The sequence below is a fragment of the Episyrphus balteatus genome, chromosome 2, assembly GCF_945859705.1.
Source record: "Episyrphus balteatus chromosome 2, idEpiBalt1.1, whole genome shotgun sequence".
In the NCBI taxonomy this organism is placed as follows: Eukaryota; Metazoa; Arthropoda; class Insecta; order Diptera; family Syrphidae; genus Episyrphus; species Episyrphus balteatus.
The window spans coordinates 5,756,125-5,781,380 of record NC_079135.1 but is presented as its reverse complement, the minus strand read 5'-3'; the positions used below and the strand labels follow the sequence as shown (position 1 = coordinate 5,781,380).

The following is a 25,256-nucleotide window of genomic DNA, read 5'->3' as shown; positions in this document are numbered from 1 at the left end:
AAATTGAAGATATTTGTATACTATTAGAAAAAGTCTAAGGTAGCAGAAAAATGGTAGAATTTGATATTGTAATTTTGAAAAAAATTTCATCTTTGCAAAAAGTGACATAGGGATTTTATTTACTGATTTTGATTTTACTTGAAGATTTTCAAAAGAGCCGTTTAAAGTATTTTATTAAGAAGGATTTTCGAAAAATTGACAACCAGTTTTTTTTTTGTGATTTTTTTCTCTTTTCCCAAAAAAGGACTTTTTCGACTTTTTAAAATTTATTTAAAATGTGTATAATCAATATTTTTCTTATAATTTTCAAATAAAATAGCTTAAATTTCAAATACGGTAACACAAACAAACTACATTGAAATTTATTTTTTCTATACTTTATACTCATAAAAATAGTTAAGTAATTTTAAGACACGAAAGGAAGGAAAACAGTTTTAAGATACAGATTTTTGAGACGTTCTTGTTAAGTCAAAATCGTATTTTTTAGCTTTGAACTTTGCCTAGCTTTTCAAAGCTCAAAAATAATTTGCATTTAAATAAAAACTATGCTTTATGATTTCTGATATATTAAAGATTATGTGTTTCAAATTTATTTCAGGAGACAAAAAAGTTACAGATATTTTTAAACACCTAAATCAAGCGAAAATCGCACTTTTTCAACTTTGACTAATTTTTAAAATCTTAAAAACAATTTGAATTTCAAAAAAAAGTAAATTGAATGATTCGTTATATAACAAAGGTAATATATTCCAAATTTGACGCAATTATCACAAAAGACAACAAAGTTACAGATTTTTGAGACGCCTAAGGCCATATGGGCCCACTGTGCGACTTAACGAATGTGTATACCAAAATTCAGCCCAGTAGGAATTTTTCCGCAGATTGGGGTTAAAAATGTCTAAAATTACTGGACTATAAGGAAAACTCGTTCAGTCAGAAGTTTTTGTATTTTTCAAAATCCAATGGAACACTTCTAATTTGTTTGCTATTAGTTCTGTTCGTGTACTTTTCTTTTACAGGAGCGATGATTTAACTAGTAGGTACTGCCAAAGGTTCTCTCTAGTTCTATTTGTGAACATATCTAAGAGATAGGTACTCATTAAATTGCATAGATTCAAAAAAAATTTCATAAATGCTATAGCAAATCACAGTAAAATTTCAGCTTTTTAAAACAAAAAACTTGTTAGATAATCAATTAAGATTCTTTTTTATTGTGAGTGCTATATTTTAGCACAAATAACAATCTATGCTTAATCTTTCTTTAAAAAAAACAAAAAATCAAATTGTTCTTTACCGTTTGCTATTCAAATAATTTACCGTAAAAAGTTTTGAATTAAATTTTCAATTTTTTTTTTGTTTCTTTCCAAAAACTATTTGAAATAGTTAATAATTCCCACTTTACAGTTATATTTTATTTTCTTGACCCAATCACACATAATACACAAAACTATGTATATTGTGGTGTATCTATAAAGTTATACACGATGCTCAATCAATCCGATGCTAATCGAAAACAAGCAAAACGTTTACGAACTACACGTTCGTATGTCACACTTCGTGCTGCATGTGTTAATCGAAAAGCCGGTTCCTCAATAAAAAAATCAAAGAAATATAATCAATTTCAAACGACAGCACAGTGCGGTTTGACGGCGGCGACGGTTAGGCTGATGGAAAAAACAAAGTTGAGCAAATTCAATTCACATCTAACAAAAAAAAAAAAAAAAAAAATGAAAAAATCCAACCGATTAAAGCTACTTCAAACCCGATCAAACTTAAAATGCATAAAGTACCAACTTTAATATCAAGTTTGATGTGTTTATTTATTTTTTTATTTTTCAAATGAAATAAAAAAAAAAAGTTGATGAGATTATCTAATCGATATGATCAATCCAGAAGATCATTTCCACACCTTTATAAGATGACCAACGACGTATAGACGACGACGATGTCGGTGACGACAAACGATACCAAATGAGAGTGAAAGTTTAATTCAGCTTCATAAGTTGATAGCTTTGTACCTGTTATAGGAAAATTAACAAAAAAATTTAATGAAAAAAAAAAAATCTCAATGAACGATAATTTTCTATGAACCAAGAAGTGGTTTGCCATCCGGCTATTACTCTCTTCAAGTAATGGTTTTTAATTAAAAAAACAAAATCGTTTAAAGTTAACTTACTTTTTTTTGTTTCGTTTGTTGGTGAAATTGAAAAAAAAAGATGCCGCAAAAGAGACGAAGCACAAAGTCGGTGGCGACGCGTCGGCATGTTCGACATGGTTAAGTCTTATTTTGTTCATCAAATGCTGTTAAGTTGTCTGATGTGTTTATAATTTTTGCTGTCAAGTGGCTTGTATATATATTTTTTTTTTATCACACATAATTATTGTAGGAAAAGATATGTAGGGAAAGAGATCTTGAACTTAAATTGAAAAAGATTATCTCGGTCTTAAAATGCTTAATTAGGCAAAAATGAAGTTAACGATATGTTAAGAAGTTATATAAACAAATTAATTGGAATCATGATTTTCGGTAAATGTATATGAAGAACAAGAGTTTAAATTAAAAAAAAAATTTAAACAGAAAAGTTCATAAGGTTATTAAGCCGAAAACCCGGCATTTTTTGTTCCTAATTGAGGTACATCTTTAAATAAACCTCTAATTCCCAATTTGGGATTCTTAACTCTGTTAAACCTGGTAGAGTTTTGATGGGTAATCTCTTTCCAGTTTCAAGAAAGACATATCAACCAACCGACTGATATTTGTTTAGTTAACTGATTGGTATTTACTAATATTCATTGTTTTCCATAAAAAACTACGTTGAAACTCCTGAACCGTTATCAACAATACCTATATGTTTAGTTTTTTTTTTTTGTAAATATTACTAACTTACTCATTGGTAGACGGCAACTCTGGTTCAGTATCAAATTATCCAATCATGTTTTTGAATGCATCCAATATGACGGATATTTGTCAAGAAAGACACTAGATTGACCTTCAACTGTCAAACATACAATAGTTCTGTTTGCTTACTTTGCATCTTTATTTCTCTCGAGACTGTCTGTATTCAAAATATTATATCAGTTCTGTCAAAAGAAATCGACTGTTATTGAAAAACTGCGTTCCAGTTAACGTTTTTTTTTTTAAAGAGGGGACAATTTTGCTCTAAATTATCAATTGTTAATATTTATTTATTTATTTGAACATTTACTGTGAATGCCACCCTTAAATAAATGCCCTCCATTCCCACTCTCAATCTTCAAATATTTTATCCACGTTAAACTTATCCTCCCTGTCAACTTGCAAAAGCCATAAATTATACTCCAGGCGCTTAAAAATTTCATAATATTTCTCAATTGCCGCAAAGGTCACTTGAGCGCTATTCAATTACACTTGTATACAGAACATCATCATCATCATTAAAAAAAAAAATGAGTTCATTCACACTCAATGTCAACTGACTGGAAAATTACTGAAATTGATCTTAATTGTATTGCAGGGGGACCTGTATTATTTATTATTGTAAGCAACTCAATTTGATTCGAATTAATAACTACCAAAAAATGAGAAAAAAAACCCAATTATACTTTTATACCAATTACAAATTACAAAATATGAAATGTCAGACAAAAAAAAAAAAACTTAAAATTACCCTCAATTACATTTACAATGACTCGTGACAAACAAAAAAAATAAATAAATAACTTTGACATAATACAGACCATTAATATAAATTAACAAATTAAAAAAGCTTAAACTTTCGCAAACAACGTGTTTCTTTATTATTTATTTAAAATATGTTAATTTAAATATTTTGCAAAAAAAAACTCAAATAGATACGAATGTACTAGATTTCTACTCATGAGTATCACCTTCAAAAGAATACGGCATATTCACGGTCAGTTCTTTTTGTCTACTTTGTCTGTTTGTCTAATAACTGTTAGTTTAGCTGTGTTCATTTGAATGTAGTTAACTACACATGAATATGATCTAGTACATTTACTACTAGATCTACTAATGCTCTGCTGGCCGACTAGACGGAAATTGTACTAGAAGCTGTTTTCCACTTATAAAGGAACGGAGCTTATGTCAAGACTAGGATCCGTTCGTTTACTGTGTTTTTTTTTTATAAATTTGTGTTTGAACTAAAAAATTCATTTTCTGAAAAATCAAATATCTTTCGGGATAAAAAATCAAGTCTTTCCTACTTTTAACAACTCTCTATCCGAATTGATTTGAACCAGTGTTAACGAAAACTTAGCAAGAATTGGCAATACTGACAGCTAAAAACAAACTTCTGACCTTAGCTCTTACTTGTTTAAGACTATTAAAGCCTTAAGAGCGCCCTGTATCTTTATTATAAAAGTTCATCTTTTCCGGTTCTAATATCTTCAATTATTTCTATTCTTCATTAATTTAACCTACATCGGCAACACTCACTCGTGCAAATCCCCTCTTTTTCAAGCCAGACTCATCTGAATTCTTCATCTCTCCAAAAAAAAAAAATTCGACATTAAAATGTCAAACCAAATACCACATTCAAGTTCTCTCATCGACATCGATGCCATCTCACAGTGGTTAATAAACTTTTGGCTTCATTGGTAGCTTATTTATGGTGTGTATATCGTCGTCGTCGGTTGTCGCATATCGCGTGTAAAACAAACCACAATCCCGGGGTCGATTTTAAACAAAAGTGACGCAACACTACTAAAAGAGTGTTAGCCTTTACATGAATCTTATATACGCACTGAAACATCATTAACCAAACAACAACAAAATAAATAAACAAATGTTTTTTTTGTTTAAACTTAATTGAAACGTTAATCACCGTAAAACAACGATTAATTAAAAAAAAAAAGAGTGACAAACCTAGGGCAAGGTGAACGAAATAAAACAAAAAGAACATAAAACCAAACAGAACTGAGAACTGATACATTTAAAGTATATTTCCATGTAGACAGTGAAAACCGTATTGTGCACTGTTTGTTCTGCCAACTTGGCTCTGTTTGTTTAATTGTTTTGTATGAAGTTTTTTTTTTTTTTTTGATTTTTTTTTTTAAATACAAATCCGTCAATGGCGACTCAAGTCCGTTGGTTCCAAGTTGCCTAGAGGTGATGCGTGTTCCAGATTTCCTCAGGCATAAAATAATCCAGCTAATGTTCTCTATTTGAAGTATATACCTAACCTATTCGTGTTGCTACTGCTGATGGTGTTCCTAAAAGTACTTTAGAAGGCTTATAGTGTTGTTATAGATACAAATCGCGACTAGATGCAAATAAAATGACAAAACTGGATTTGTATTTTCTGTTTTAGTTTGTTTTTTATTTTTTTTCCTATTTTGTATCTATTTTTGTTGTTGTTATTTAGATTTTGATTCGCAGGTATATGAAAAAAGTTTTTTAGTTCGTTTGGAACTTTTAACCTACGCGGGTGATCGCATGAGAATTTATAACATGTGTGTTCGGTAAAAATAAATAAAGAAAAAGATTCCATACATTTTTAATGATTTTTATTTAATATTTGCCCAACTGTCAAATTTTTGTTAAGAGAGAATATTTAACGAACGGGTCGTTAGATTTGCATAAAAATACTATAAAAGGTACTCTGGAATAGCCTTGATGATGAATGACCTCATTTGAAGTGATTTGAAGTGAATTTTATTTTTGCCAAAATATCGAGAGGTTTGAAAAAATTCCATAAATAATAAGAAAAATTGATACACAAAAAAAAGTGAAATCATTTAAATGTGAAGGTGAAATGTTGATATACATTTTTGAAAAGTGAAATCACCAAAAAGATACAAAATCTTAAATGTATGATAAATGTATAAATTCTGTTGCTGTTGTTGCTTTTGAGTTACTCAATATGCTTAATATTGTACAGGTAAATACTTTGGGGTTTAAAAATAACTATGAATTCTTAATTCATTGTTCATTGCTATAAAATTCTATAGAAGTTTGAAAATGGTTATCCCATGGTAATTTTGAACCTTTGTGATAATTTTTTAAGCTAAAAATCAGTCCCTTACCTATAAATTTTTATTTTTTATTAAAGTTATAATAATAAAGATATTAATAAAAAGCTGTTTAGGGGGCCTTTGAACTCCGAACAATTTGGTATTAAACGTAACATACATATTTTCTGTAATGTTTGGCATTGCATGAACTATAGATATACTTTAATAGTACATTTCCACCGACATCAGCACCTTAATCTAGATTTAGGGTGATTTATGTTAAATTTTCTCCTAATTGGATGATTAACTAAACAAATTGTTTGGTTAATCTGGTACAAATTAAGTAATTTAAAAATAAATCTCAGGTAAATCTTATAAATGGCTAGTGTGTTTGGTGCTGAATGCCTGAATGCACTCATTTCAATCAAACAAGAGAATTTGTCAAAAGAAAATTTAGTTCGCGATTTTACGAAATATTTGATACTTTTTGCATAAAATAAACTAATTCAAGGGCGTATAAAGAATATGTTTATCATAAACAAATATTGAAGTTTCAATTTGCTCTTTGATGAATTGTCCATGATAACTTGTCCTATGATTAGCTTTTAGAGACTAGTTGAGTTGAACACTGATCTGATCTAGTGGTTAAGTTTTGTAAAGAAAGTAGTCCCAACATATGTACATATTTTGAGACACTGCACCATCACATTAATTTTTTTTTTTAATAAATTGTGCAAACAAAATAATGTCAACTTAATATTGTTCGAATATACATAGACAATTAAAAAAAGAAAGCTTAAAATTCGCAGTCTGATCTGAGTCATTTTCATCTGTGTTCAAATATTTGACAACTAAATTTTTTGATAAGTACCTACTTGTTATAGAATTTACTCTCTTTTCAAAAATAACACTCTTTGACTAAAAATTATTTTATTAAGTCTCTTTATTCTTAGTTTCTATTCCAGATGTAACGTAAATACCGATTTTCATTAAAAAAACACACTTTTAACCATGATATTCTGAAAGACACTGGATTCCAATCTCAAATTTAACATAATTGCTAAATTTCAATAGGGTACCATCAATACTATTTACATATATTTTGTAGTAAACATTTTTGTCTTCATCTAAAAAAAACACCCTTTCTCATGAATGAAATAAATATACTTATATTATTCGTAATTCCCATCATGACAAAAATTTGTAATAAATTTTCTAAGGAAACCATTTTTGGTTTTATATATGGTTTACGGGGTGTTTGACCTGCAGCCCGTAAACCAAATATAAAACTATATAAACATTAGGGTGGGTCAAAATACAATTTTTTGGATTTTCAAAAAGGCTCAGCGATTAAAAGGTGCTAAATGGTTCGGTTAGCTTATAAGTAAAATTTCATTTCATTATTTTAAGCCTAAGTGCCTCCGGATTGTGGTTTCATTTTTGAAAAAAGCTGATTTTTGCCTAAAACCACATACGCTTTGCTTAATTTATTATTATCTCATTTCTTATACAAGCTTATTCAAGAGGATGTGCCAAAAAGCTTAAGCGTGTAGGTTGGGTCGGGACCAGAAAAAAATCGTTTTGGAGGGGGTTAATATTCGCCCCCGTTTAGCCAAGAGGGGCAATTTTCTAAAAAAAATGATTTAATTAGGAAAAATAGGAAAAAGTATTATTAAAAATCAACCGCTATACCTACAACAACATGTTATACCTTTTTGTTGAGCCCTAAATCTCTTTTTTATTTTGCTTTCAAATAAAGCTGTTTTATAAAACAATTTTTGAAAAATTAATTTTCAATATCAAAATTTTGAAAAAAAAATTTTTTATTTTGCGAACTAATTTTTTTTCAAAATTTTATGTGATTAAGTACTATTTAAGTTTTCAAAATTCAATGCTCTTATTTGTTTTCAAGCAGAAACAGAAAACCGGATGCAAAAATGTTTTGTCGTTTTTGAGAAATAAAAAAAAACCAAAACTACATTTTTCTAAGACTTGCTAATTAATTTATTATTTTTAAGGGGATACCAAGCCTCCAAGTCGGAAAATCTGAAGTTTGAATATGTTTCCTTTGCATTAACTACAATTCTACCAAGTTTCAAGATTTTAGGGTATTCAGAAGTATACTTTTTCATAATTTATATGAATTCTACCAAAATAGGCGGTTACCACGCTCCCTGAATGTAAAATCTCAATTTTTCGATTTTTTTCTTTGTATGTACTTCAAGATCCATGACCATAACAAATTTCTATAAAAACTAGAAGTTTGCCATAATTTTTATCATTTGTTAGTTAGTATATTAGTGAGTAAATCAGCTACTCTTTTTGCGATTTTTGAAAGCATTTTTCTCAGAAACTACTAATCCTACGTAGCTGAAAGTTTTTGAGGAGCTTGATTTGGACTATGTTAACAAATAAAACGAGTTTGAAATGTTTCACATTATTGAAACAAAAGTTAGAATGGTTCGAAAACGGCCTGAGTTGTTTCCTTAGGGTGTAGGACCAAACTTAGCTGAGCAACCGGAGGCAGAAGATAAAGTCTGATTATAACCAAACTTTATATTATTGTTCTATTTACAGTTTGGCACCTTTTTATTACTGTGCCCGTAAAAAAATCAGCAAAAAAAATTTCTCCATACATTTGTGACCCAGCCTAATAAACATATTATGTTGTACCTGGGCGAAACGCATTTTGGACTACAGGTCATACAAACTCTACTAAATTGAATATTATTCATAAAGTCCACAAAACATATGCAAATAAAAATTATGAATTTATTTTCATTATATTAGTTTTCTGTTTTCTTTCTTCTTATAAACATATTATGTACATAATATAAAATAAAAATATTTTTATAGACTTCTTCAATTCTAATTCGCTAATGGAACGTTTTTACCAATTTCAATCGGGGTATAATTTTCGTCACAGATTTTTGGCACTAATTCCGAATTTTATCTTTTAAAATAAACACCGTTTTACGCAGAGATTTTTTTCCTTGTTAATAAAAAATCCATCAAATTAATTTCATTTGTTATATTTTCTCATGCTTTCAATCCCTCAAAAATGAATACATTCCAAAACAATTTTTTCACTGTTTTGTTGATCCTTATCCCTCCTCTCCCATGCGAAAATACACCCAAAACTTTTTAAAAGCTCTTTTAATCCTTCATTCGTACTGCAAGAAAAAAAACTTTTTGCCCAGTTTCATTGGGGTAGCAATTTTTTTAATTTATTGATTTTTTGTACTATTTTAACTGTACTGGAACTTATTACATTAACATAATCATTTTTTTTTTTCAAAAAATATTTTTATACTTCAAAAAAACAAAACCGACTTCCATGGATCAAAAATCGGTTTATGGTTTTTCTAATAGTTTCTATACCTAGAAATGAAATGGGACCACACTGCAGCCACCAGCTTTCCAATACAAAAAGAATTATGAAAATTGGTTCACTTAATCCAAAGTTATGAGGTAACAAATAACAAAAAAAAAAAAAACAGACGAATTGAATACTTCCTCGTTTTTGGAAATCTGTAAAAATTAAATGTATAAACTTATTAATTTTATCAATCCATGTATCACTTCTGTGTAATAAATTTGTATGAAGTTTTAAGAAAAGCCTTTTTCTTTTATCAAAAAATTTAAAATTTCACATTTATATCCCACTTCTGAAACTTGTATTTGAAATTTTGGCATGATAATTATTTTTTTAAATTTAAATATTGTCATTAAAGTTTTTAAATTATTTAAAGTTAAACAAAAATATATTGATTAAAATTAATAAGATTAAATAGTTGATAACTTTTCGACTGCAATCATAAACCACATCAAACAAATGTCAACAATATTTGAAATCTAATTCTTAACTTAACAACACATTATTAATTAAAAACCGTTTTTACGCATTTTGATTGAATATCATTTATCTTCTAATTTTAAATTTATTATTGTTTTGCTTTATTTTAATGAATAAAAAATTAAAATAAAATTTAAATTCTCAGTTATTATTGTGTATAACTCATTTTTTTTTTGTTTGATGATCTCAATGTGTTAAAGTATGATTAATAGTCACAAGTTTTGGTAGGCTTTTGAAGTGAACAAAAAAAAAAAAAGAAATAAATAAACATAAAACAACTTAATTTGTTTATGCCAATACTGACAACATCTGGTCACTCAATCATTGACACGTGTTTAAATTTTAGTTATACGTGCTAGTTCTAAGTATTGTATTATTTATTTCCGTGGTTACTTTTAAAGGAAATTCTCATTAATGTATTCTTTTGAATTAAATATATTCGTAAATTTAATACAAGCTTGAAGGTTTATAGCGAAGGGAGCATAATTTAAATATTATAATTATTTTCAAATCAATCTTACTCCCACAACTCAATAAAGCTATTAATCTAGTTCTGAAATAAAAAATTCGAAATGTATACAATTCGCTGTGGTTTCAAATTTATCAACGTGAAAACCTTAAAATTGTTTTTGTTTGTTAACAAGTTAAAATTAAAATTTAAAGCAATATCAATAAAATGTTGTCATAATCAATTATTTAGAAATATTAACAAACAAAAAATAGTTTCTTGTTAAACAGAAGCTGTCAAATAATATTTTTCTTTTCTGACATGAATTCTCGCAATCAAAGAGTTATTGAAAATATTTTTTTATATTTTTTTTTTGTTAAACAAATCAAAATGAAAAAAAAAAAAAACACTTCCATCAAAAATTTATAATCTCAACAATTCGTATTAAGACCTTGAACTTTCATAAGTTCGTCATTAAATTAAATTTTCACAATAAAAAAAAAAAAAAAATCAGAGTTTTAATGTTTATAGTCTTTCTGTGATGAGATTATTTTCAATGAAAAATCATTATTCGCTGTGGTGGGAGCTTAATAAATGAAAAATTAAAAAAAAAAAAAACTCTTTCAATTTAAATAATTTCCGCTGTTAAAGAAACAAAAAACAGAGAAAAATAAAAGTATTCACTGAATTATATTTGTTTTTTTCGTTTATTTTTTTGTTTCTTTTTTTATTATAAACAAATTGGTTTTGGTTCTCGCAAAAATAAATGTGTTAAACCTCAACAAAGTGATTTTCATCTCTTTTTTTTTATATCGAGAATTTGTGTAAAATTTAAAGATAGATTGGTTCGAATGTTAATTTTGTTTGTATTTAGATGTTTTGCCGGCAGACATTCATGACGCAATTGATGGAATTATTTTGTTAACATTTCAGATTTTAAGAACAAATTTTCTTGCATCGCGAGTAGGTGTGTTCAATCAAATGAATTCATAAATTTGTGAATTCCAAATATTTGTTTGTAAACATCTTTGCAATCTTCTTTTTATGATTCAGAATTTTCAAATATTTTTGAATAAAGCTAAATTGCTATAACAAAAAAACCCAATAAATTTATGTTGACTTGAGAATTGATAATTTCAAGGGAGACCACACAAAATCACTAGTTTTTCGAATGATGGACTAAAATGTCTTATTTTGTATTCAAATGTTGATTGTAAGAGGAAGTAAACAATAGATCATTAGTATGTGAGAGTGTAATTCAAATAATTCAAATGAATAGATAACCCAAAAGCTAATTACTGTCATGAACTTTACAAAATAATATCACACTAACCCACTTTATTATCAAAATTGTAACTAAATAAAACAAAATGCAAATTTAATGATTGTAATTATAGGGTTAGAGTTTGAGAACTTTAAAACAAATTTGTTTATGAAATGAATAAGGTTTAAAGTGTATTTTAACATTGGGGGAGTTTTTAGTTTGCATTCTCATTAATGCTGAGAAGGTTTTAAATTAAGTCATTAACTAGAGAAAAGTTCTATTTCTGTAATTAAATTTGAATAAATGAACAGTAACCAAAGAAATTGTCAGTTTTGATTTTAAAAGATTTTCCGGGGTAGTTATTATAAGAGAAAATGTAGGTAGGCAGGTGACAAATTTGTAGGTTATAATTGGTGCTTGAAAAAAAAAAAAGTGTAGCGCACCCATAACAACAAATGAAAATAAAATGCACGACTGGGGTCGCACGTACTTGCTCTTATGCTTTAAGTTACTCTAGTGTTAAAGCTTTTTATTCAAGAAAATTAAGAAAATTTAAAATTTGATATTTTCAAGAAATTAAAAAAAAATAAAATCTGTTTTTTATAATTAATTAAATGATCTTTCAGAAAAAACCAAGTATGCCAGTTTACTTCTTGTATAAAAGTGAATTTTTAGAAAAAAATTTTCGAAAATCGTTAGAGCCGTTTTTGAAAAAAAAATAATTTTTTATATATAAAAATGTTCTGACATTTTTCAAAAAAAAAAGTTGGTATGCCATTTTGAAGTAATAAATTATTTACGCATAAAAACGAAATTTCAAAATTTTTCATAAACACGTTTTCAAAAAATTGATTTTTCAAAAAAAAAATTTGAAATATTTTTTAAAAATCCAAAAATGATTTTTTTGAAAATTTTCTAAATTTTTAACATTACCTTTACCTAAAACATTTTGTATAAAAATTTTCGTTGAAATCGGGGTATTCTTGAACGATATATTCATAAATAAAAAAAAAACGTTATATGACAGGTACCGTTAATAACGGTAAAAAAAATATATTTTTTATTTAGAAAGTTGGCTCTTATGTGTACTGCTACACTCAAAAATTTTAATGAAAATCGTTAGAGCCGTTTTTGAAAAAATTAACTTTTCTATTTCCGTTATATGGCAGGTACCGTTAGTTTTGGTAGTAAAAAAATAAATTTCAATTTGTCCTCTAAGGAATCACCCAAAACTCTTAACTACCAAGTTTGAACAAAATCACTCTAATAGTTTAAGCTGTAGCTCGAGGTACATACAGACAGACAGACAGACAGAATTGCCGGACCCACTTTTTTGGCATTCTCCATCATCGTAATGTCATGTAAAATTGTTATCTCGAGTTCGATTTTTTTTACGAATCCTAAACTTGCCCTATAGTACCTATATCGCAAGTAAAAATGCTATTGAACTGAATTAAAATTTTCTGGTCACAAAAAATACAATAGATTCAGCGTTTTAAAAACTTTAAATTTACCAAGGTGTATGAGCATTCGTCTACGATGAAAAGTATTGGTGACACCGAAATTCACAAAAGAAAAATGTGTGTCGGTAGGTACAATTTAGCACAGGAAGTTATTTCTGATTTTCAGAAAATTCATTCATGTAAAACGTCTAAGAACTTAAGCATAAACGTTGAATTTATCATCGAAACCAAAAATAAAATGAAAATCATTAGCTTTTTGGGACCAATTACAGATTTTACCGTCTCTTTGAAAAAACACCCTTTCACCTAAATTTTTATTAGTAAAACTCTTTATTCTTGCTTTCTATCCTAAATCAAAGTTTTCGCCAAATTTCATTAGGGTGGCCCATCATTTTTGTTTTCACTGAAAAAAAAACACTCTTTTAACCATGATATTCTTATAGAAACTTTAGATTCTCGTTTCTTATCTCAAAAGTAACATAGTTGCTTAGTTTCAATAGGGTACCATTATTATTACTTACTTTTTTCAATTTACCCACATTTTCTCTACACCAAAAAAAAAACACCCTTTCACATGAAAAAAAATTTATAAACTTATTTTATTCGTAATTCCCATAAGAAAGACAACATTTTTAATAAATTTCTTAAGGTTACCTTTTTTATACCATTGATTTTATCGGACTTATCAATGATTTCCCTTATTTAAAAAAAAAAAACACCCTTTCACCTAAAATATTTGTATTAGATTCTTGGTTTTTGTTATAAATGAAACATTTGTACTAATTTTCATTGGTGTAATATTTTTTTCCCACTTTTTGTGGTACTTATTCCGAATTTCATCATTTCTTAAAAAAAAACACCCTTTCACTCAAGATAATTTTGTAGACTCTTTAAATTCTTAGCTCTGATAACAAACGAAACTTTTTCACCAAATCTAAAAATTAATAAAATGTATGAAATCTGTTATGATACCTTTCTTACTCATAACTCAACCCATCAAAAAAACACCCTTTCACCAATATTTTTGTTTAAGAACCTTATGGACCCTTTGTTCCTGCTTTATCTTAAACCTTCATCCCGAATTTCATCAGTGTATCATGTTTTTCACATGGGTTTCGGTTATATTTTACCTGTTGAAGTAAAAAAACAAGCACTCTGTTTTTAATCGGCTATAACTTTTTTCAGAGCAATCGTATTGACTTTATTTTTATGTTATTAGATTCAGCATCAAAAATACCTTAAAAAAACATGTGTCACATGATGATATTTCACAAACAATTTCTTCAGTATCTATATTTTGGACCTTCACCCCCACCTCTTGTCCGCGAAAAAGCACCCTTCCATCCAACTTTTTTTTATAGACTTTTTTATCCTTGGTTCTTATCGCAAAAGAAAACTTTTTTCCAAGTTTTATGAGTGTACCAATTTTTTGTTTGTTTGTTGATTTTATGTAGGTACTATTTTACCTGTACTATTGTGTTTGTCAAGTTAAATAATTGAACAACATATTTCAGACTTCCTCGTAAACAAGTTTAAAGATATAAAGGAAAATATTCCCATCATAGAATCGTTTAAGAAACCTTGATATGTATTAAAATTTGGAAAAAAATTAAAAATAACTTATTTTAAAATTTTACAAATCAATTTTTTCAAACAGATACAAAATATGTAAATATTAAATTTCTTATAAAATTATACTAAAAATATTTTTGTGTGAATTACGTGTACCTAATACAGTCGTGCATTTTGTTTGCTACGTTGCGTTGTTGGCCTTTTTTTATTTCTTTCTTCTCTCTTTTTTATGCATTATTTACTTAAAACAAAGTTAAATATAAGATATTATTAAACTTTAATTTTTCCCGGATTTCCCTCCCAGAAATATGGTAACCGTAACTTCAGCAGACAAACATTTTCTTGGAAACCTAAAGAAATAACCGCGGTTTGTATAAAGAGAAGAAAAAATGTTTTTTTTTTTCACGAAAAATATAGATCTGCCTGATTTAAAATGGTTGACAAATGCATGTAATCTATTTTCCAGCTTAATGAATCTCTAATGTTCCCTTTCGTCTTTTATTTTTCACTATGTTTAATAGCTTGTATACAACTCGAAAAAAAAACTGGAATTTTTGTCAAACGTCCGGTTGATGACTCATTTTTACCCCAATCGTTCAAATAAACCAAAAACAAATTAATTCGACCACCATATGACCTAACACTTAAATTTCACCCTCTTTATTTATTTAATGCAACAATAAATTTCAACCTTAACAAATCTCCACATAAAAACAACAACAGAACAACTTTATTTTACAAAAACAAAAAACAAAAAATCAATAAAACTGTCTTCAAATTTCGTTTAAATAAATAAAAAAAAAAATCCCTTTAAGGAATAAAATAGTCTTTCAACCCTAAATCAATAGATACACCCTACTCCTACCCCCTCTCCGATTCGTGTGCAAACTATATTTGTGGTAAATTGAAATTGAGACCACCCTGCACGCTATCTCTCTATCGCCCCAAAAACAAAAAAGAAGTTGAAAGCTTCAAATAAAATTCATATCACGCAACTTCCGACAGGTGTCATTCAATGTGAATTCCTAATGACTCGGCTATTTATTAATTTATGATCAAATAATAAAACAAATTTAATTCATCTGATATGACTCTGCCTGTCAATGAGGAAATTCCATTAAAAAAAAAAAAAAAAACAAAACTTTAAACCGAGACATCATTGTTTCAAAATTTTAATTCGTTTTTTTTTTTTTTTCGTCTTAACAACTCAATTATATTCTCTTTTCTGGCTACATTCCATTTGAAAGATTCATTCGAATTGAATGTGAGTGAGAGTTGAAAAAAAAAAAAAATGGCCGTAAAAATGTCAACAATTTTACACTCAGGTGGATGTCCCCACATCCTAAATGGAAACACTCACAGAACTCACAAAAAAAAAAAGCAATCAATGGCCGAGTTCCAAGTTTCTACATTTTTTAAGTTTTATTTTCGATTTGATTTTGTCACACACATTTTTATATATCGCGCCTCTGCAGTTCGCATCATTCAAATATCTATCACTCGCGAGCTTGATGACTTAGATGAAGACGCAAGACGCCTTCACTGTCAGATGAATTGCGGTTTGATCTAATGTCGATGATTTTTATTTTTTTTTTTTTTTTTTGTTCTGTTTGTGGCGCTGCTGTTTCTTATGGTGAGTCAGTCAGTGTTTAGTGTGAGTGGTGTAGAATTTTCAGGTCAACTGTCAGTGGTTTGGTATGGTGACAACTAATTTATGTAGCAATAGTCCAATGACTTGGGGGATAAACGCTTAATGATTGCCACACGCGGGGGCTCATCATGGAACATCTGAAATATGAATGCCAAGCCGCTGGCTGGCGCTGATGCAAATGCGTTTCCGACTTTAATATGCAGTCAGCAATTAATTGAAGAGGTAGTAAATAGTTTTAGTGCAGTTTTTTTTTTAATGCTGATTGCTACATCCAGGATGGAAGTAATTAATTTAAAGGTCATTAATGGAAGCAAAACGATTCTGTTTGATCTGTTTGTGTAAAAAATTAAAATAAAATGATTAGGAGCTTAAAAAACGTCTTTCCAAAGTTTTTTTTTCAGCACCGATTGCGTTTCAGATCTTTAGTAGCGTTTCTATTGGTTCTCTAAACTCAGCACATTTTATCGTAATGCTTTTAAATTTGCCTCTGACGCGTGTTAGAAAAAGACCTAAACATTCAAGAAGTAGATCCAAAACTCGCTGTCCAAGTTTCGGTTGCTTCTTGTCTGTGTTTTGCCGCTTTGGATGGGCCCCTTAAAAAAACAACATGTTAGCCATCACATGTATCTAATTTTCAGAGCTGGAGGGAGAACGAAAATATCTTTCGTACCTTCGCGCCTCACGTTAAAAATATTCAAGACTGGAACCTTGTTTTTGAATTCACTTAGATGTTTATTTTATCTGAGTTTCTCTGGTAACCGAATTTGCGCTTGTTTTTCCAAAAATTCACTTATTTTTGGAGCAAGCTTTTAATCATGACAAAGTTAAAACGTTACATCCATATTCCGATAGTACCTACCTAATCCCCTGACCGATTTTACATACATTTTTATCTTATGATTTTAATTTTTTTTTTTTTACTATAAAATAAGCAAATTAGAAGCAACAACTGTACTGGGCCCTTCTTCTAGTGATATTTAGGCCACATTGATATTCTCGACTTTTAACATTAAATAGTGACTTTGGGCTTAAACTTTGATTTTCCCCGCCCAATCGATACATGCCGGCCATACGATCTGCTATAAATTCTAGCTCTCTCCTATAATCCCCGCGCTCTGGTTAGAGCTTTGGACTGTTAAGTCTGTAATAATTGTACTTTTTTCCTGATATTCCTGCTCTTATTGAGACATTGACTAACAACTAGCATAATAAGTATGATAAATTAAAGATATTTTATGTTTTATTTGAACCATTTTTTAATCTGCTTTCTTGGTAAAAAAAACTTAATCCGGTGACCTTATACAGCATTAGATAAAAACCATGGTAAAGGTTGACCTGGTCCTATTTAGGCATTTTCTCATTTTTAGTACCTATTTTTCAAATTCAATTGATTTCTACATCAATTTCGTCAGTTATAGCCTTTTTCGCTTTGGCGGTCTTTTTAGACTCATCTAACCTCCTCACAGTGCGGCGACTAATGGAGAAAAATAAAAAAAAAAAAAAAAAATTGCCTAAAATGTGGAGCAAGTATGCCAAATTAAAAGTAATAAGTTTGAATGAATCGACAGTTAGTTTATGATAAAGTTCAATTGTCTGTTGTCAGAGGTCCTCAGAAAATAAAAAAAAAAAAAACAAATAATGAGAGTAAGATTTGTAGTTACCGCTTAAAAGAGCATTTACTGAAGAAAAGAAAAAACTTACGATATTTTTTTTGCTAGGTCAGGAGAGAAAATATAATTATTCTAACTGCATATTTTTTTTTTACATGTAAATTTAAATTCCAAATCAAAGCTTTTTTGTTCGTGTTAAGTACTAACTTCGATAAGCCATATATTTTGGGATGTGTCAGATAGGAAAAAAGTGTTTTTATTTAAAGAAAGAAAACAATTATATCTTTCAAAAAAAGGAAGTTTTTTCTGCAGATTTTGCGCTTTCTCTTGCAACAAGTGTTTGTTTACGAGTATTTTTTTACAGAATGTTTTCAAACAGCGAGCTTTTTGATGTTTGGTTTTTCAACTCAACAGCCCGAGTGCGTGGTGTTTTGCAGTTTATGGAGTCAAAATTAAATATGGAATCAAATTTAGAGCCTGAATATCAAAAAATCTTAGCAAAACAACTGTTTTTTATTTTTTCCCGAATTCCCATACATACAAAATCCTTGATTGAATCAGGTATACAAAAGTAGGCGTGGCAGGGGGCGAATAGGGTCTACACTATTTTGTGTTTTTGAACTCGCCTAGATAATCAAATTTCTTCAGTTTTGTTCAAATCGTGCAAGCCATTTTCTAGATATAAATAATCATGGGTATTCAGAATTGAAAATTTCGCTAAAGTTTGTAAAATTTGTTGTTATTAAAATAACAATACATATTTTTTTACAAACTCAACTTATTTTTGTAAATTTGATTTTTTTCTAGCATCTTCATACAATCGACGCACTGTGCGCCTATTCCCCGAAGAACATTGTGATCGGATAGATTTATTACCAAGTTTACCACTTAACTATCCCAAACGCCATCAAAAATACCGAAACTTAAAAACTAAAAGTTTTTTCTTCCTCATCCTGTCAATAAGCGTGAATCCGGTCCAGAAAATGGTATTCAGGAGATCGTTCAAATGAAAAGAAAGTGCACGATTTGCGTTAAGATTTCACGTCTTTTTTATAATTTTGGGTTATTTCAATTAATTGTGTTAAATCTTTTTGAAACGGAATCAGTATGTAAAAAACATTTTTTAACGTAAAAAACGCTCTACAGATCATTACCGCGGCTTTAATACGATCATCTATATTATTCTATTGGCTCGAAAATGACATCCTCGATTGAAATGGAGGATTTTTTTTAAAGATTTATAGTTTATTGTTCACAGGCAGTGTAAAATCTACTTCTAGAGTAGAGTTCCACAGGATTCAGTAGTGGGACCTATACTTTTCAACCTTTTCCAGTTTTTCTGTAAGTACAGTGGTGTTATTGCCACACCACCATATAAAAACTGTCTTAAATTGACTGTGCATTTTACCAACTCTATTAATTTCGAGGATTTTCTGTAATAAACGAGTAAATTTTATGACTCTCCCTTATTAAATATCTCCTTGAAATATCTTGTAAATTTTATTTGTTTTCTAATTTTTTTTTATCAGCCCACTTTGAGTGATTAAAATACAAAGTTCTATTGACAGTTTGCCGAGACTTTGCCAGCCTGACCAAATTCATTTAATTTAATCGACCTTCACATCTTATCTTTTTCATATGGAGAGGGTGCTTCAATACAATACAAATATCTCCCCACTTTTATTCTTATCTAAACAATGTAATTTCTTTTATACTATAATTTTTTTTTTTTATTTTGCTAACCCACTACACGCGGTCGGTCTATTGACATACTAAATACTCAAGAAAAAAAAAAAACTTAAATTACCAACCGCTTACTAAATAAATTAAAGTGCTTCACTTCTATCTATCAAACGTGAGTTGACTTAGTCCCCCTTTTAACCACCCCAACCATTCCCTTCTATTTAATCGAAATTACAAAAATAAACAATCAATTTAGCCCAAGAAAGACACAAACACATACAAACAAACAAAACTATTCGCTATTCAACATGCGTACTAATTTCATTTCTAATCCAAAAAATCCACTCAAATGATTAGCCCATATGAGAGAGACTATAGACTGTAGACTGTTTTAGTAGCAACTAGCATGTATTTTCTGCTCACACAAAATATCCCATGAATGCGTACGAGTATTTTTTTTTTTTTTTTCAAAGAAACAAAAAAAAAATCAAAACAAAAAAAAAAGTTTTTAAAAAACTTCAACATTTTTCCCGACAAGGAGTAGGTACGAAACAAATAAAACAAAAAAAAAAAAACTACGAAAAACATCAGCCAACGGAATTCGTCTTGGCCTATCGGTTCTGTAAGAGGCGACTCGCCAAGTCAGTCAGTTATTCTTCGAGGCGGTGGAACACGGAAAAAGTTCGCACGCCAAATCTACTTCTTTTTTTTTTTTTTTAATTTTTCTTTCTTTCTCTCCCGACGACGACGAATATAAATTTGTTGTTAAAATAAATTAATTTTTTTTTATTTATTTATATATTTTTTTTTAGTAAAATTCGTGAGCAGAAATCTAAATTTATCGGATTTGTGTGCCTTTTGGGAATTTTATTTATTTTTTTTCGGAAGATAAATTTGACTTTTTTCACTGTTTCAAGTAGGAAATCGATTTTAATTAGTTTAAAACAAAAATACAAAAAAAAAAAAATATAATACTTCAATAGACTTAATTTTTTTTAATTGGTTCTCGAGTGGCATAATATTTTTTTCGCTCAGTGTAATTTTTTTTTTGTATTTTTGGAAAATAGCCAAAAATATTTAAAAAATTGTGTTTTTCAAAATTTTTTAAATTATCTTAAATTGTTTGTTAAAAATAATGACAAGTTGATTTTTAAAGAGTTTTACATTTTGTTTTTTTATTTTTAACAAATAAAATGCATTTAAACTTAAAAATAAAATTTAAAAGTGTGTTGCTTAAAAACAAAAATTTTGTCAGTGATTTATTAATGTTTCTTATCTTTCTCTTTTAGAATGACATAATTTATATGAGATTTCGTAAATAATAAAAAAGAAATGTATAAATATTTCCCAACGCCCTGAAACAGATGTTTTTTTTTTTTGTTACAAAAAAAAAAAAAAAATAAAAATAAATTGGATTACTCAATCTACTATAGTGCAATTTTATTTAAAATAGAAATTGATATTTATTTTCTGTTTAATTGAAAATAAAAAAGAAAAAAAATGAGTAAATCCGCAAATCGAAAATCAAGAAGCAATGAGGGAGTTATATTATATCAGAATAATGTTGGAAAAGTACGTACTTGTAAATAGTTTATTGTTTTAATTTCTTAAAATAAATTACTTAAGTATCTCAAAGTTTAATAGTTTAAGTGTTGATAAGATATAATTAATTTTTATGATTATAAGTTATTTTTTGTATGTTGTTTTGTGTCTAATATAAAGTGTGTGTGATATTATTTCACACTTTACGTTGTTTATCTTTTTTTAGAGTTCCCTCTTCTTAGAGACTGAAAATTGCTATAATGTAGAAGATAAAGTGTTTGAATATGATTTATATAGAAGTTTTTATTTATTATTTCAAAAATGTGCTAATGATAAAAAATAATGATAAATTGTTGAAAGATGTGAATGACCTTAGAAAACCTTTAAATTGATAGAGATGAGAAATATTGTTTTGTGAAATGTGGTACAAGTGAGATAATGTAACAACTTTCTCATTTGTGATTTAAAAAAAAAATTGTGTGAGGGATTAAATGAAAGTTTTGCTTTATAAGAGTATGGACTCTCTCGGAAAGGATTATATCGAAAAAAGCATTAGCTTCATCGATTAACTCTTCAATTTTAACTGGGACATTCCGAAAAATAAACTACATTCCACAGAACGCTTATTTATATTTTTTTGATTAGAGAACATTTTTCCATGACCTACCACAGATTGAAAGTTACATTTTTTAACATGTACGCAACTTTAAAAATGAAAACAAATTTCCAATATGTATTTGTTTAGTCACAAAAGAATTAAAATTAATTTTTAAAAATATTTGTGAAAAACTTTTAATATTTACTCCATTTTATTTTAATGGTAAAAGCTCTTCATTGTCCTAAAGATCAATGAATTAAGAGAATAGTTTCATAATAGTGACATTAACAAACAAATATTTAGCAAATAGATAGAGATACTATTTTCTACTGTCACGGGTGGGACAAAAAAGAAGCGATTTTAAGTTGGATATTTGCTTACGGAATCTCTGCGAATTTATTTCAAGTTTTTGTTCAAATCCTTTGACTAAATTCACATTTGTAGCTTCTATAATAATAATTTTGATGTTAAACAAATAAGTTACAAATGCCACGGGTGCACAGTGTGACAATGCGCACATTTAGAGGGATTTAATTAAAAAAACAACATACATGAAAGTAAACAAAAACCAGTTTCTCTTAAAGCCTAAACCTCCCCCTCAATGAATATGCACATTTTTATGCGTTAGAACTAAGCACAACAACAAAAAATTACTTTAAAAATTAACTTTTGTATTATTTTTTGGAGAATGGTCTGATTTAGTGCAAAGTGGATTTTGCTTCTGTTGCAAGTGGTTCGTGAGGTTTAAGGGAAAAGTTTATTTTTTTTATATTTAATATAATATTTGTGATTATGAACTTAAGTTTTTTTTTTTTTTTTAAATTGTTGTCATAAAAATGGGGGTGCTTGGAAGCGAAAAAATAGTGGAAAAACTATGTGTTTTATGTGTTCATTAGACAAAAAGTATAATTATACAGTGTTTTTCAAGTTTTAGACCCTTTTTGTTTTAAAGCTGTGTATATGTGGAACCAAAAAGTGTTTTATCTTTTTGCGCACAGGTGCGACACTCATACAAAATTTTTTCGTATTCTAGGATGCCAACCGAAATTAGGAAAAAACAAATTTTTGATATTTGGATTTCCTTCGTTATGTATAATTTTAATAATTTTTCATTTTCTGAAGAGGCAATTAAGTCAATAAAGGCAACCTTCAACACTTTATACTTGAGGTTTGACGAAAAAATGGCGGTCGTAATAGAGAATGCTTTGAAAGCAATAATTGTGATTGGTTAAATGAAATCATTAAACTGCCACAAATTGTTTTAAATGAAATTCCCTTATCATCTATAACATCTTCGTCACAAACCTGCTACATTTGCGCAGAAAAACCATCTAAAGTGAACATTCAGCTTATAGACTAGATGTTAAAGTTTGGCAGGTTAGAGATCAAGGGTCAAAGCAAGAACAAAATGATTCAAGATAGATTTAGAGCTGAAACTCAACAGCCCGGAAACACAAATGATGGCAACACGGCCAGAAGATTTTTTAGAGATGAAGAAAAAACTGCTGAAATTACAGGTTATGGAAAATAGCAAAAAAATAAAAATCTTATAACAAAGTAGTTTCCTTATTTTTCAATTTTCTCAAAAACAGAGGAACATATGGTTTTTAGGTTTGATAATGAGTGAATTAAAGCAGTTGGATTTATCAATCAATTTTTTATTGATATAGTCCTCTATTTGTTTTTTAAAACTTTTTTTTTCCCAAATTTTGACTTGGAAATTGGTTATTTCAAAAACTATTTATTAAAACAACTTGATTTAAAAATAGAAATTTAGTATAAAATGTTGGCTTTTGAAAAAGGTATCATTCATGACTGTAAGTGTTGCCATCGTTTTTAAATAATTTTTTCTTAATTTTAAGTAATTTTTTAGAAAATTGCCCCTCCCTCTTAAAAGGAGGGGGGGGGGGAATCGACCCCCTCTCCTGTAGTAAAAAATGCTTGTATTTACCTCCTCAATATGAATTCGTTACAATTCTTCACCTTGTGAGTTATCGTACTTTTGCCCAAAAATGACCCCCATTAAACCTCTTTTGTTTAAAAATATGAAAGAATATCAACAAAATTGTTGTTTCATTTCATTTTGTGTATATTTGTTATAAATTCTATAAAAAAAAATCCACGAAAAGTTATAATCTGTGAGCGTTATTAATTAAATCCCGCTAAATGTGCGAATTGTCACACTGTGGGGTGGGTCAATTTACTGTCAATATGTGCGAATTGTTCTGAAAAAAAGAGTTTTTTTTTTTTAATAATTTAAAATCTAAATTTAAAAACCAATGATGTAACTAATTTAAATAGCATTTGCTTTAAATAAAAGAAGAAGCATTTCTAGTCTGAGTCATTCCAACCACATAAGACTTTTCGCAGAACTTTTTACCCTTTTAGACAATAGTGTTAATTTTATTATGACTTTCAGTAACAAAATTCAGGAATTCAAATGAGTAAGAAGTAGGTACATATTTTATTTTTTTTTTTGGCATGGTTTTAGTTCTAAAACTAAAATTAACAAAGAGGCAACATTGTAATCTATTAACAGAAATTTTTTAAGAACCAGTCAAAAGTTCGAAAATGGTTTTTTAATGTAATTTTGTTTTTCTCAAATCGTAACTTTATTTAATCAAAGAGGTTATAAGTTGAAAAAAATTTGTTTTATTGTTTTACAAGATGATGGCCAAAGCTTAATCAAGAATTGTTAGAATCTCAACAATAACATAGTGGGTATGAGCCATCTCTGCGTAAACTGTCACATAGATCTTGTTGAACAAATGATTTAGTTTCGTTTCAACAAACGGGTCTTAATTATTTAATATTACTCAAGAAAGTCATACAGTAAATGAATTAAAATAATTTCCATACAAATTCAGAAATATAAAATGTTTAAAAAAAAATGTTACTCATACGCCACAGTGGCCGCCGAAAAGCTATAATTCTAAAAATTGTTAAAAAATGTCTACTGTTGATAAAATAATGAAAATAAATACAATTTTTTTACAATTTATTGATTTTAAAAATAACATAATTGGTGAGTCAAAAATTTACTTGTAGAAGTAATATGAAAAATCTAAATATTCACGAGTTCAAAGTAAATGGTTAAAGTTATGGTTGAATTGATTTTATTTTTGAAAGAAGTTGAAATTAAGATTTTTTTTAAGCATTTTTTTCCTTTTGGTCTTCTTAGTGAAATTTTTAAAAAATTCAATTTAACGGGCTCAGAAAAATAGATCGAAATTAATTTCTTCCCTATTTCGGTTGCTATTGTTCATAAAAAAGTTTAAATGATCATAATAGTGACAGATTTGTTATTTATTCATTTCCAAGTACTATCTTATAATTTTAATTAGATGAAACAGTCACTTACATACTTAAGAATTTGAATAATCTTAAAATTATTGTTAAATTTGAAGAAAAATGAATAAATCTATTCTTTGTTTATTTCTTTGTAAATAACTTGACTAACTCATCTTTAAAAAAATACTGAGATGTGAAATCAACAACCAAACAACCAAGAAAGATGACAAATTATTGTTAAAAGTAAAAGTGAATTTGTTACTATAAAAACGCCATTCTTCTCATGGCGCTAACAAAAAAGAAGTGTCATTGTATCGGATATGTGA

At 28.3% G+C, this 25,256-nt stretch overlaps 1 protein-coding gene across 8 annotated transcripts in view; it reads left to right on the top strand.

Moving 5' to 3' along the window:
* The window catches only part of LOC129909888 (serine-rich adhesin for platelets), a 408,462-nt gene that overhangs the window by 67,476 nt on the left and 315,730 nt on the right, over positions 1 to 25,256 (top strand). For 3 of the 8 annotated variants that reach the window (XM_055987031.1, XM_055987035.1, XM_055987029.1), the window contains exon 1: positions 20,940 to 21,071. The exons of 3 other annotated variants lie outside the window; for them this stretch is intronic. In XM_055987031.1, the coding sequence (XP_055843006.1) occupies positions 21,000 to 21,071 (72 nt within the window). In that variant the 5' untranslated portion in view covers positions 20,940 to 20,999. Of the gene's footprint in view, positions 1 to 5,846; positions 5,880 to 20,938; positions 21,072 to 25,256 lie in introns of those variants that run through there. 2 more of the 8 variants (XM_055987030.1, XM_055987036.1) reach the window with 2 other exon arrangements.